Genomic DNA, 12529 nt, shown 5'->3' on the forward strand with positions numbered 1-12529 from the left:
GAAGGGCCTTTTTTGACAGAAGCATTTATATTTGGCAGGCTATGGTTGTGTAAACTCTTGGCTTATCTCTTGAACATCCCACCCCCGCTGATAAGAGAGAGCTATCATTAGCCCATGGCTCAGAAAGGTTAAGAACTTGCCAAGGTCACAGGTAAACTGCAGAGCCAGAAACAGACCACAGGTCTTATCTCCTCTTTATTTTGCTCTGCATTGTTATGTAACCCACTGCCTTCAGGCACAGAGAAGGTGATTCCCTGCCACCAAAGGTCACTCAGCTGATGGTGACAGAGCAACCTCAGCAACAAATGCTCTGCCATCAGGAGGGTGAGCTATGCTCACCGTGAACGCTGACTGGGGAGCTGGCTCCAAGCCGGGACACCAATATTTCTTCAGGAAACAATGAAGCTGTCATCACTTCTACATCTGCTGGCTGTGCCCGAGACAAAGGCTGGGAGCTTCTCAACCTGGGGATGGCCTTCTGGGGTCCTGAACCCCAAAGCTGCCCAAAACCCAAAAATGTGTGGAAGTTGGATATATTTTTCAAGGAAGAGCCTCTCTTGTTGCTTTTGTCTGATTTCAGAGGGATCTGTGACCTGGGAAAAACTAAATATATTAGTCTTAAGGCTGTCCCTGGCTACGTGATCACTGTAAAAATATAAAAATACGAGTAGCCTCTGGGGTCTTTTCAAAAACTCTCTCCTGGAAGTAAGCCCTGAGGAGGAGGGTGGCCCCAGGCCTGGGGTTGGGGACCTGTCAGATTCCTGATGGTAAATCAAAATCATATTTCCTGACAGCTCTGTTGTGGCTTCGCGTCTCCCTCCCTGGCTGTGCCTTTTCTGTCTGTCTTGCTGGCTTCTCCTCTTTTCTATGATTTCTAGAATTGGAGGGTCTCAGAGCTTGGTCCTTGGACTCGCCCCTCCATACTGTCCCCCAGGGTGGTGTCATCTGATCTCGCCTGCACCCTGACAACCCCTAGATTTTTATCCCCAGCCCAAATGTCTCTGTGGACTCCTATAGCCAAGCAACCATCACCTGGATAGCTGCATGTGGCCATATCCCAGGCACTGGGAACTGCCCCAAACTTTTCATTTCCTGCAGCCCCTCCCCTCCAAGCCTGTTCCTTCCCATCCCGGCCACTAGCACCACCACCCATCCGGGTATTTGGGCCAAACACCCAGGAAGCATCCTCTTCCTCTGCCTCATTCTGTATATCCAGCCTGCCGGCAAGTTCTCGCAATTCTGGAAGATCTGGAGCCAGTCCACTCCATAGCTCTCCCCTACTTAATGCCTTCCACTGTTTCCCAATACACCAGAATAAAGCTTCAGGCCCTCGGCAGCCCTCTCGCTCACTCTTCTCCAGCCACACCAACCTCCTCGCTATTCCTTAAACTTCCTCACCTCACGGACCTTTGCGTTTGCTCTTTCTTCCGCCTGGAGCTTTGTTTCCCAGCACCTTTCATCACTCAGGTCCCAGGTCATATGTGCCCTGCTCAGGGAGACCATCCCTGGCCACCTGACCTAAAGCCAATTCCCTGCCCTGGATGCCAACTCTGGTGACTCTACCCGACGACCCTGTTTTACCACCTTCGTAGCAGGTGTTCCATCTAAAATGATCCTGTTCATTTGTTTCCTTGCTTCTCGGGAGGTTTCGCCACCAGAGCAGTGGCTTTCTACAGTTTTTTATGTGACCTACAGTAAGATACAAATTTCACATGTGACCCAGCAATCCAGGTGTTATGGCTGTGTAACAAATTACCCCCAAGTTTACTGGCTTTAAACAACAGCATTGATCTTGCTCACAAACCTGCAGTTTGAGCAGGGCTTGCTGGGGACAGCTCGTCTCTGCTCCTCCGGGTGTCAGATGGGACGGCTCAAAGGCTGGGGCTGGAATCATCTCAGTGCTCACTCACTTATTGTCTGGTGGTTGATGCTGGCTTCAGCTAGGACCTTATCTGGGAGACTCTTCACATGGCTTGGGCTTCCTCACAACATGGCAGCTGGGCTCCAAGAGAGGGTATCCCGAAATTGAGAGTGAGGGAGAGGGCAAGCTGGCACCAGGCAAAAGATGTATGCTGGTTTCTGACCTAAGCTTGGAAGCCACGTCCTATTTGTTGCACAAAGTCCTGCTCAAGTTCAAGAGGAGGGGAATTAGAGTCTGCCTAACGATGATGAGTGGCAAGGTTGGAACTATTTCTGTAGCCAGTTTTGGAAAAAACAATCTGCCACTCCCAGGACACAAATGCAGAGTGGGAGTTTCCCAAAACGATTGTTTAACTTTCCATACACAATGCACTGATTTTTTTCCCCTTGTATTTTAGAAAATGCTGGTCATGATCTGCTGAATTGATTTCTTTATCTCAGTTTCACAAACATGTCACAAAAGTGAGCCCTTTATTTTTCCACGGTTGTAACCTGGAACACAGCATGGTGTCAGGCGCAAGGAAGGCACCTCACTGGCTAGCATCGTATGTGTGTTTCATTTAATACCTATATAGTGCTTACTGAATACCAGGTACCATCCTCATTTAATCCTCACGCCAACTCAGAAGTAGGCACTATTATGGCCCTCATTTTACTGAGGAGGAAAGTGAGGCACCGAGAGGTTGAAGTAATTTGCCCTCGTAACACAGCCATTAAGTGGCAAAGCTGGGATTCGAACCCCATCAACCTGGTGTGCAGACTCCATTTTGCTATGCAGCCTCTTATAGAACTTACTTATTTATTGTTTAATGTGAATCTCCCACGCACACTGTAGAACGTCACCTCCACAAGAAGCCCACCCTGTGTGCAACACCCAGTCTCTGGATCTAAGCAGAAACAGACAGCGTCAGCCCCTTGCAGCCGCTTACCAGTCTGCGCAGGCGCATCAGGCAGGACTCCCGGAGGCGCCCCCTCCCTGCGCCGATTGGCCATCGCCGATGACTGACGGAGGAGCCGGCGCAGGCGCGCTAGGTCAGACTGAAGCGGCCGCCCATTCGCTGGTGACTGACGGAGGATCAAGCCAATGGAAACGGGTCTCCCCGGGAAGGGGGCGGGCCCCGCGGGCAGTCAAATTCGCGCGGGATTGGTCCCGGCGTAGTCATGGCGGCCTTCCGAGACATGGAGGAGGTGAGCCAGGGGCTGCTGAGCCTGCTGGGCACCAACCGCGCCGAGGCGCAGCAGCGGCGGCTGCTGGGGCGCCACGAGCAGGTGGTGGAGCGGCTGCTGGAGACGCAAGACGGTGCGGAGCAGCGGCTGCGAGGTGAGGCCGGGGCCAGGCCGGGCCCGCGCCTGCGTGATGGGAGGGGCGGCCAGCCGGCCTCGAGACCCCCTCCCTGCCGGGCGCCCCCATCCCCTGCCCTCTTCCTCGGTGGGACCAGCGGGTGGGCGCTGCCCGCTCTGAGCCGCAGTTACCCCACCCGTGAAATGGGCTTCAGGACAGCAGCCCCCTCCCAGGGGTTTAGCGAGGAATATAGGAGCTCGCAGGGCCTGGCCCCATTCTGAGCATTCCGCGAGCAGGAGCTGGGCGACTCAGGGTCTGAACTGGGGCTCAGGAATCCCAACGCCCCCACTTCCTGAAGTTGCTCAGATGTTTTCCTGAGCACCTGCTGCGTGCCTGGCATAGGGCCAGCCTTGGGGTGGCAGCAGGGACAAAAGAAACAGAATACCTCGGGGGGGGGCTGATATGTTAGTGGGGGAGGACAGAGGATAAACAAGAAAAATGAGTCTCTCGGGAGGCGATGGGCTAAGGAGAAAAGCTGGTCGTGTAGGGAGGAGTGGTGATGTTTGGGGGCGGGTCCGCGAAGGCCTTATAAGAAGAGGATGCTTTAGCAGAAACTCGAAGGAGGTGAGGGAGGGAGCCAGCGCTATGGTGCGGATTAAATGTAAGACACCATCAGATGTAAGGCTTTGAAAAGGGAAAAAACCTCTGCTAATAAATGTCTTAACGCGCTGCAGAGAGGGCTAGATCCAGCCTCTCCTGCAGGTGGGAGGGGCTCGCCCAGAGCATCCGACCTGGCTTGCAGCTGTTAACTCAGGAGCCCTGTGGTCCCAGCTCCGTGGCTTCCCTCTCAAGCCTCAGTTTCCTCATCTGTGAAATGGGCCTGTTAATAGCACCCATTGTTGCTGCTATTCTCAGTGCCAGGGCTTTTTTTTTGTTTTTGAGGCTACAAAATTTGGGGGGAGGGTGGTAAAATTGAGATAACATAAGATTCACCATTGTAACCATTTGTAAATGCCCAGTTCAGTGGCATTGAATACATTCACATTGTTGTGCAGCCATCCCCACCATCCATCTCCAGAACTTTCTCGTCTTCCCAAACCGAAACTTAATCTCCATTAAACTCCCTGTGCCCCTTCCCCAGCCCCTGGCATCCAGCATTCTACCTTCTGTCTCTATGAATTTGACTCCTCTAGTGACTTCATGTAAGTGGAATCATGCAATATTTGTCCGTGGTGTCTGGCTTATTTCACTCAGCACAATGTTCTCAAGGTTCATCCATGGTGTAATGTGTCAGAATTAATTTTTTGTGTGTGTGTGAGGAAGATTAGCCCTGAGCATCTGATGCCAAGCCTCCTCTTTTTGCTGAGGAAGACTGGCCCTGGGCTAACATCCGTGCCCATCTTCCTCTATTTTGTATGTGGGTCACCGCCACTGCATGGCCGCCGACGAGTGGTGTAGGACCGAACCCGGGCTGCCAAAGCGGAGCACGCCAAACTTAACCACTAGACCACGGGGCCGGCCCCCATCTCTTCTTTCTTTCTTCTTCTCCCCTCCATTTGTGGTTTGGGGAGAAGATCAGCCTGACCCAGCCTGGGTTGTAGCAGAGCAGACGGATCAGGGCTAGGGAGACGAGAGTCGGTGTTCTAGAGAGCTGGGGCTCTGATCAGAAGGATCCAGTTCAGATCCCAGCCTCGGAGCTCCGTGCCTGTGGATAAGCTCCCTGAGACTTGCTGTTCGTCAGGAGGGCGAGTGGAGGAGAAGGGGTGGGAAGGCTGCGGAAGAGAGCCAGACCCTCAGCTCTCCCCACAGGAAATCAGCAGGCACCATCTAAGACAGACAAACCGAGAAATAGCCGCGTAAGCAGATTATGTAGAAATAGGAAAGTCAGTGCCAGAGAAAACAGCGAGGAGTTGAAAGTGGCTGCTTCAGCGGAGTGGAGAGCCTTCGAGAGAGGCTGTGTGTGTTGAAATTTGCACAACCCTATACAGGTAATACTTGGATTAAAAATTAACTTAATGGAAGTTCGTAAACACTTAAATGCCGGCCCTTTGGGGGGCATGCTCATCTGTGCCTTCTCTGAGGTGGCCGGTTTCTCTGACTCTCTGGAAAGGAACATAGTAACCTTCTTAGGGTGTTTTTGATCTTTCCGGATGTTCAACACGTGTTTATTCTGAGTAGGTGCTGGCCATATAAGGTGACTATGAGATGCAGTCGCTGATTCGAGGAAGAAAGAGGAGGAATAAATAATTCAGTGTGGTAGGGGCCGTCATGGGAGAGGAGGGGCTCCTGCTGCCCGAGTCAGGCATCACCCAGGACGTCTGGAAGACTGGGAACAGTGTGCTCGGTGGGCAGGAGCATAGGCATCCCACAGAAGACAGGCAGCACAGGCCCAGGACTGTGAAAAACGTGGCCTGTTTGCAGAATGGTGAGGCGTCTTTGTGGCCAGAGCAGAGATATTTAGCAGCACATGGTGTGACAAACAGGGAGAAAGGCGGCTGGCAGGGATGGTGAAGATGCTCACAGGGACCTGGGTCTTATCCTGGAGACACTGGGGAGCCATGGCAGGTCTCTGAGCAGGGGAGTGACTGCACATGGGGCCTCTCAGGCAGCCACTCTGGGGCAAAGAGAAGGGATTGGCAGATTGGAAACGGGAGAGGCCACAGCAGGGAGGTGGCCCCGCGGGGACGAAGGACCGGGCCCAGGAAAGCGAGGGGACCTGCCAGGCCTGGACTGCTAACTGGATGCAGAAAGCGGGTCAGCCCCGGGCTCCTTGCTCGGGCGACAGGCTCGGCCGTGACGTTATGAATAAGACTAGGTGTGCAAAGAAGGAGTGCATTTTTTTTTTTTTTTTTGTTAAAGGGTTCTTTCTTAAATTGTAGTTTATCTTACTGTTTACTAAGTCAGTTCTTCTAAACAAAGCTATTGATATTTTTTTTTATTGATGTTTTGATGGTTTCTAAGATTGTGAAATTTTGGGTTGTACATTTTTGTTTGTCCATCACCATATATATGACTCCCTTCACCCCTTGTGCCCACCCCCCACCCCCACTGCCCCTGGTAACCACAGTCCAGTTTTCTCTGTCCATGTGTTGGTTTATATTCCACATATGAGTGAGATCATACGGTGTTTGTCTTTCTCTTTCTGGCTTATTTCACTTAACATAATACGCTCCAGGCCCATCCATGTTGTTGCAAATGGGACGATTTTGTCTTTTTTATGGCTGAGTAGTATTCCATTGTATATATATACCACATTTTCTTAATCCAATCGTCAGTCGAGGGAAGAAGGAGTGCATTTTATCGTTATTAATTCTGGTGGGTTCAGATGTGTTTCTGTGGAAGGAAAGCACCTGTGTGAGGTCCAGGTGGACCCATCTGCTGGGCGTTAGGAAATAGGACGACGGGTCAGGGAGCTCCAGGCAGGGAAGTGGGGACCTCGCCGTCGATGGGTGGTCCAGGCTGCCCCGGGGAAGGACAGACTCTGGGGTGCCCCGTTGAGGGGTCGCAGCCCTCCCTCTGCCCCACAGAGATCCTCGATGCTGAGAAGGAAGTGGCCCAAGGCCTTCTTGACGCTAAGGAGCAGGCGCAGCAGGCGGCCACCCAGTTGCAGCAGCTCGAGGCCGAGCTTCAGAGGGCCGGCGAGGAGGACGCCTGTCTGAAGGCCAGCCTCCTATATCCTTTCCTGCGTGCGGGGAAACTCGGGGCGTGCCCGGGGGGCGGGAGCTCGTTCACACCAGAAAACGTGCTCGGAGCCAGAGGCCCTCGCCCGGCCTGGCGGGTTAGCACGTGCAGCCCTCCCGCCACAGCGAGGCTCCTTAACTGCCCGCCCCACTCAGCTCACCCGGGAGCTGGAGGAGCTCAGAGAGATCGAGGCCGACCTGGAGAGACAGGAGAGGGGCGTGGACGAGGACACGACGGTCACCATCCCCTCAGCCGTGTAGGTGCCACAGTCGTGTGTGTGAGTGCGTGTCTGCGTGTCTGTGTGTGATTTCATTCCCACAGCTTTTTGCTGGAGTCGACGCTGGAGTAACTTTCTCTTCTCTTGTTTTTGCCTTCTTGTACAGGTACGTGGCTCAGCTCTATCACCGAATCAGTAAAATCGAGTGGGATTATGAGTGTGAGCCGGGGATGATCAAGGGCAGTATCCTTTGTGGGGAAAGGGGGCCCCTGTGCACTGTTGGTGGGAGTGTCAATGGTGCAGCCGCTGTGGGAAGCAGTACGGCAGATCCTGAAAACATGAGACGTGGGATTACCACGTGAGGCAGCAATTCCACTTCTGAGTATAAACGCCCAAAAGAATCAAAAGCAGGGACTCGAATAGATGTTTGTGCTCTCATGTTCATAGCAGCCTTTTCACAACAGCCAAAAGGCAGAAGCAACCCAGGTGTCCATCAAAAAAGGAGTGGATAGGGGCCAGCCCTGTGGCCTAGTGGTTAAGTGCACGTGCTCCGCTTTGGCGGCCCGGGGTTTTCAGGTTTGGATCCTGGGTGTGGACCTACACATCGCTTGTCAAGCCATGCTGTGGTGGCGTCCCACATATAAAGTAGAGGAAGATGGGCAGCAGATGTTAGCTCAGGGCTGATCTTCCTCACCAAAAAAAAAAGAAAGCTGATAAATAAGATGTGGTCCATCTATATGATGGAATACTATTCAGCCTTAAAAAGAAAGGAAATTGTGGGGCCGGCCCGGTGGCGCAGGCGGTTGGGTGCGCGCGCTCCGCTGCGGCGGCCCGGGGCTCGCTGGTTCGGATCCCGGGCGCACACCGGCACACTGCTTTGGCAAGCCACGCTGTGGCGGCGTCCCATATAAAGTGGAGGAGGATGGGCACGGATGTTAGCCCAGGGCCGTCTTCCTCGGCAAAAAAAGGGGAGGATTGGCGGATGTTAGCACAGGGCTGATCTCCTTGCAAAAAAAAAAAAAAAAAGAAAGGAAATTGTGACACGTTACACCATGGATGAACCTTGAGACATGATGCTGAGTGAAATAAGCCAGACACAAAAAGACAAATACTGTCTGATTGCACTCATGAGGTCCCTAGAGGAGTCACATTCACAGAGACAGAGAGTAGGATGGTGGGGCCAGGGATGGGGGGAGGGGGATGGGGAGTTGGTGTTTAATGGGGACAGAGTTGCAGTTTGGGAAGATGAGAAAGTTCTGGAGATGGATGGTGGTGATGGTTGCACAACAATGTGAGTGTACTTAATGCCACTAAACCAGACACTTAAAAATGGTTACGATGAGGGGGCTGGCCCCATGGTCTAGTGGTTAAGTTTGGCGTGCTCCAGTTCAGCGGCCCAGGTTTGGTTCCCGAGCGTGGACCTACACCACTCATCAGCCACGCTGTGGTGGTGACCCTCATACAAAATAGAGGAGGATTGGCACAGATGTTAGCTCAGGGCAAATCTTCCTCAGCCAAAAATACATTTATGATGGTAAATTTTATGTTATATATATTTACCACAATTTAAAAAAAATTGTACATTATCAGAATTTAACTGTTCGTGAAAATTTGTTTCAGTCTCCGAATAGCTGAAGAAAACTTTTAAAGGCAATCTCCTTCCCCGGGGGCCGTGGGAGGGCTGTGTGTGCTTGGATTCCTTACATCTGCCCGCAGTCCATCACGGCCCCAGCGTCGCCCAGCCCTTGCACCTGGACGGCACCCAGCTCTCCAAGAAATTCGTGAGCGACTATCTCTGGAGCCTGGTGGACACGGAGTGGTAGCCCGGAGCCCCGCGCGCTGCGTCCCGCGCGCAGGAGTCTGCCTGGTGGGTGGGCGGTGCCTCCGTGGTGAGATCAGCTTGAAATGAAATGTTGATCCATAAATGAGTTTTTTACTGGATTGCTTCCCCGTCCCCCGCTCCCGATTTCAGCCTCAGATGCTGGACCGTCCTCGGCCAGGTAACTGTAGCAGACTGACTTCACTGTGCCGGGCCCGCGACTGCCCGTCAGTGACAACACGGGACAGATGCCACCGTAGTAAACAGTGACAAAGTCCAGGTCTTTGTCATTCGTAATTCAAGTTCGGCCCTTTGTTATCCATTCCGGGCACGTCTTTGAGCGCCACTGTGTACCCAGAACAGCTGGGTACCCAAGACACAGATGGAGGGGCAAGGATCCCCTCGGCTAATGGTGGAGTCGAGAGTGATCAGGTGCCACCCTTGAGCTAGAGAGAGTCCAGGGCAGGGCCCTGCTGCCTGGAGGATGCAGGCGACTTTTGTGGCGAGACTTGAAAGGATGAGTCAGTCATGAAGAGATTACATTGTGGGACGTATAGGGGCCCATGCCTGGCTCCAGGGTGGGCTGTGGGTCAGAGACCACTGGTTGCCTCCCTAATACTTGTTCTCCCTTTCCTCCCTAGTAAGGGAACCCCTTTAGCCACCCAGTCACAACACAGCATTTCCCAGCCTCCCTTGCAGCTGAGTTCAGGCCAATGAAATGTAAAGGGAAGTGTTGTATGAGATTTGTAAAAGGATCCTTAAAAGGCAAGGGAGTATACCCTTTCCCTTCCCCTCCCCTCTATTTTCTGAAATTTGTGTGTGATGGCTGGAGCCCTGGCAGTCATATTGTCACATTTAAGGAGGAGTGCAGTCCTCTAGGGGTGATACAATCCTGGTATCAGTGCTGGATTGGGGGGGTGGGATGGTAAACTATCTTGTGTGTGCCATTGTTATTTTGGTTTTCAATCACAGACAGCCAAAGTAAACCCTAACTGATTCAGCATGCAACCCAGGCCTGGGCCAGCCAGTCGATGTGTTAACCTATCCTCCATCCTCAGTGATTGGGGTACTACTAAGAGTGAGAAGCTTGCAGCCTGCCTCCCTGCCTGAGGGTAGAGAGTGGAACATAGGGTCCCCTTGACACCACTTGCCTCCTGGATACAGCCTTGCCCGAAGCCAGAAGCTTTGTTGGTCACATGAACCTCTGGGTGTTGGGTTGTGTGCACCTCTGTACAATTGAATTGTTAGGATTTTTCAATCAGAGAGGGGCATTTTAGGCAAAGGGAACAGTAAGTTCTAAGAGCACCTGAGCCCATCAAGTGGGCACTAAAAACAGCCCATTCCAGTGCTCCTTGGAGGTCCTAGGGCGAGGAAGCCTGTCTGTCAGGCTCTGGGGAGATAGACCCCAAACAGAGGGGTCATTAGTCCGTCCCTCAAATATGAGAGGCCCCAGGCCATCCGGCCCACAACGATTCCCAGAAGCACTTGGAAGGCCCTGCTTTTATGCCGAGGGCCTGGCTTTACACATTCAAGTCAACGTTCACACGAGCCCCTCGGGACTGTTGTCATTTTCAAAGTCCACAGAGTCTTTTACAGCGTGAAGTGGGAGCAGAGCCCCCCGTTTGTCCCATCGGCCCCCAAAGGGCAAAAGACGACCTAGACCGGGGTTTGCCGCCTCAGCCCCGCTGGCCCTGGCGCAGGGTCATTCTCTGCGGTGGGGGCCGTCGTGGACATTGTAGGGCATGTAGCAGCATCCCTCGCCTGCGCCCTCTAGATGCCAGCAGCGCGCCCCTGTCGTGACAGCTGGGGGCCACACACCAGGCCTCCCGCCCGGGCAGCCTCCGCGGGAACGGCTCAGTCGTCTGCCACGGGCAGCTGTGTAGCTGCCGGCACCGAGGTGGCCTCCGCCTGCCCCGCCGCAGAGTGAGGGTGCCGGGCCGGGGGCGCTCCCCGCGCGGGGGCCGGCCCAGCGGAGTCCTCGTGGCCGGAGAGGCGGAGTTCCCTGCGGTTCAGCCAGACGTGCAGACCCAGGCCCCTGCGCGCCTGGCCCGGGCCTCCCCGGCTGCTCTCCCTGGCTTTGCTCCGGGAGGGGCCGCGGAGCTGCCGCCTGCCCGGCGCTGGGTCTCCCGGGGGGACGCAGGCGGCCGGGGGAGGCTGGAGCGCGCGGGGCCCGCGGCGGCCGGGGCCTGGGTGGGCGCGCGACGCGGTGGGCGGGCTGAGCGCGGCGCCTGAGCTCACAGCGCGGGAGGCCCGGCCTCCGCGTGCCTGGGCCCTGACTCACGGCCCGGCCCCCGCCCCCCACCCCGAGAGCGCCGCTGCGCCCCTCGGGGCGACCGGCTCTTCCCCGGAGCCCTCGGCCCAGCCCCGCCGGGCGGGAGCCGGCGTCTCGGCCCCGGGACCAGGGGGTGGGGAACCGGGTCACCCGCCCTGCGCCTGCAGAACCCAGACGACCCCGCCGCGCCGCCCGTTCCTCCTGCAACGGCCCAGCACCATCCCAAACCAGGGAGGAGGTTCTGCTGTCCCAATGGGGAAACTGAGGCACGGCACGGTGCAGTCACTTGCCAAAGCCTCAGGACCGTCACGCCCCTGGAGTCGGGGCCCGCAGTGGGGCTTTTGAGATGAGAACCAGCCTCAGGCGGCTGCCCTCGTCCAAAGTCACCCAGGCAGAGGGACCAAGCGAGGACTGGGATTCACGCCTGCTCCTGACCGGGCCCTCGAGGGTGACGGGGCGGCTGGAGTCCCAGCTACTCAAAGTCACTACTGACCGGGGGTCGGGGTCGGATATCCGCAGGCCTGGCCCACCTGCCTTAAAATTAATGTTTCTGGGGGAGGACAGCGGAGGGGGTAGCCGCACCCTGCCCCTCCCATGGGCTCAGGGGGCACCGACATGACGATGTTTGGGCTCCTGGGGACCCTCCGTGTGTGGCCCGCGCTGGTCCACCCCAGGACACCACCACCACCACCCCACCCCCCACCCCCATGACTCAGAAATGTGGACTGGGTGTCTGTGACCTTTAGGGAGCCACAGTCCAGTGGAGGCCATGACGAACCGGGTCGAGTGGGTGCCATGTGCCAGGCTCAGTGTTTCCGTACAGGGGAGGAAACTGAGGCACAGAGAGGTCACGATGTTTGTATAAGGTCTCGTTGCTGGTGGTGGCAGAGCCGGGGTTTGAACTGGATTTAGAGTCTGTGCTCCTAACCCCGACGGACGAATGAGATCATCTCAGTTAGTGATAAGCGCTGTGGCTGTTTGCTCTTTGCGGGGAGGCTCTATAGAAGGCCCCCAGGGGTAAGGTGTCATTGGAGCCCAGACCTGAGCCCCCAGGGGACATAGTGTGGAGACAGTGATCCAGACAGAGGGAACAGAAGTGCAAAGGCAGGTGTTCAGGGACAGCAGAGAGGCCAGCGTGGAGTGAGCTGTGAGGCTGCGAGGCTTGATCACGCCACGCCTGCAGTCCACAGTGAGACATGGGAAGGATTTTCAGATTCCGAGGGGCCCGGAGTTGGGCCCAGAAAAAGGGAGGCTGATGCTGGCCTCTAGTACAGAGGCCCTGCTGGACTAGAGGTCCTGGCACTGTGACCCCCAAGCTCCCCCCTCCATCCCAGGCAC

The 12529-nt window shown here is 55.2% G+C and overlaps 1 protein-coding gene across 2 annotated transcripts; it reads left to right on the forward strand.

Moving 5' to 3' along the window:
- The first annotated feature begins 3065 nt into the window (after window positions 1-3065).
- Window positions 3066-9041, forward strand: SPC24 (SPC24 component of NDC80 kinetochore complex). Of its 2 annotated transcripts, XM_058525665.1 has the most exons (5): window positions 3066-3241; window positions 6730-6874; window positions 7035-7139; window positions 7267-7343; window positions 8817-9041. In XM_058525665.1, the coding sequence occupies exons 1-5, from the start codon at window positions 3082-3084 to the stop codon at window positions 8921-8923; spliced, it is 594 nt and encodes a 197-aa protein (XP_058381648.1). In that variant the 5' UTR covers window positions 3066-3081; the 3' UTR covers window positions 8924-9041. The 2 variants fall into 2 exon arrangements, with proteins under 2 accessions (XP_058381648.1, XP_058381647.1); XM_058525664.1 differs by having other exon boundaries at window positions 6730-7139; window positions 8817-8906.
- Window positions 9042-12529: the final 3488 nt, after the last annotated feature.

This window comes from Diceros bicornis, chromosome 30 (genome assembly GCF_020826845.1).
Source record: "Diceros bicornis minor isolate mBicDic1 chromosome 30, mDicBic1.mat.cur, whole genome shotgun sequence".
NCBI classification, from domain to species: Eukaryota; Metazoa; Chordata; class Mammalia; order Perissodactyla; family Rhinocerotidae; genus Diceros; species Diceros bicornis.

Coding starts and splice junctions, on each gene's coding strand:
- SPC24 (XM_058525664.1), top strand. CDS start 3,082: ATGGCGGCCTTCCGAGACATGGAGGAGGTGAGCCAGGGGCTGCTGAGC. Junction 3,242..6,729: donor TGCGGAGCAGCGGCTGCGAG/GTGAGGCCGGGG, acceptor TCTGCCCCACAG/AGATCCTCGATGCTGAGAAG. Junction 7,140..7,266: donor GTCACCATCCCCTCAGCCGT/GTAGGTGCCACA, acceptor CTTCTTGTACAG/GTACGTGGCTCAGCTCTATC.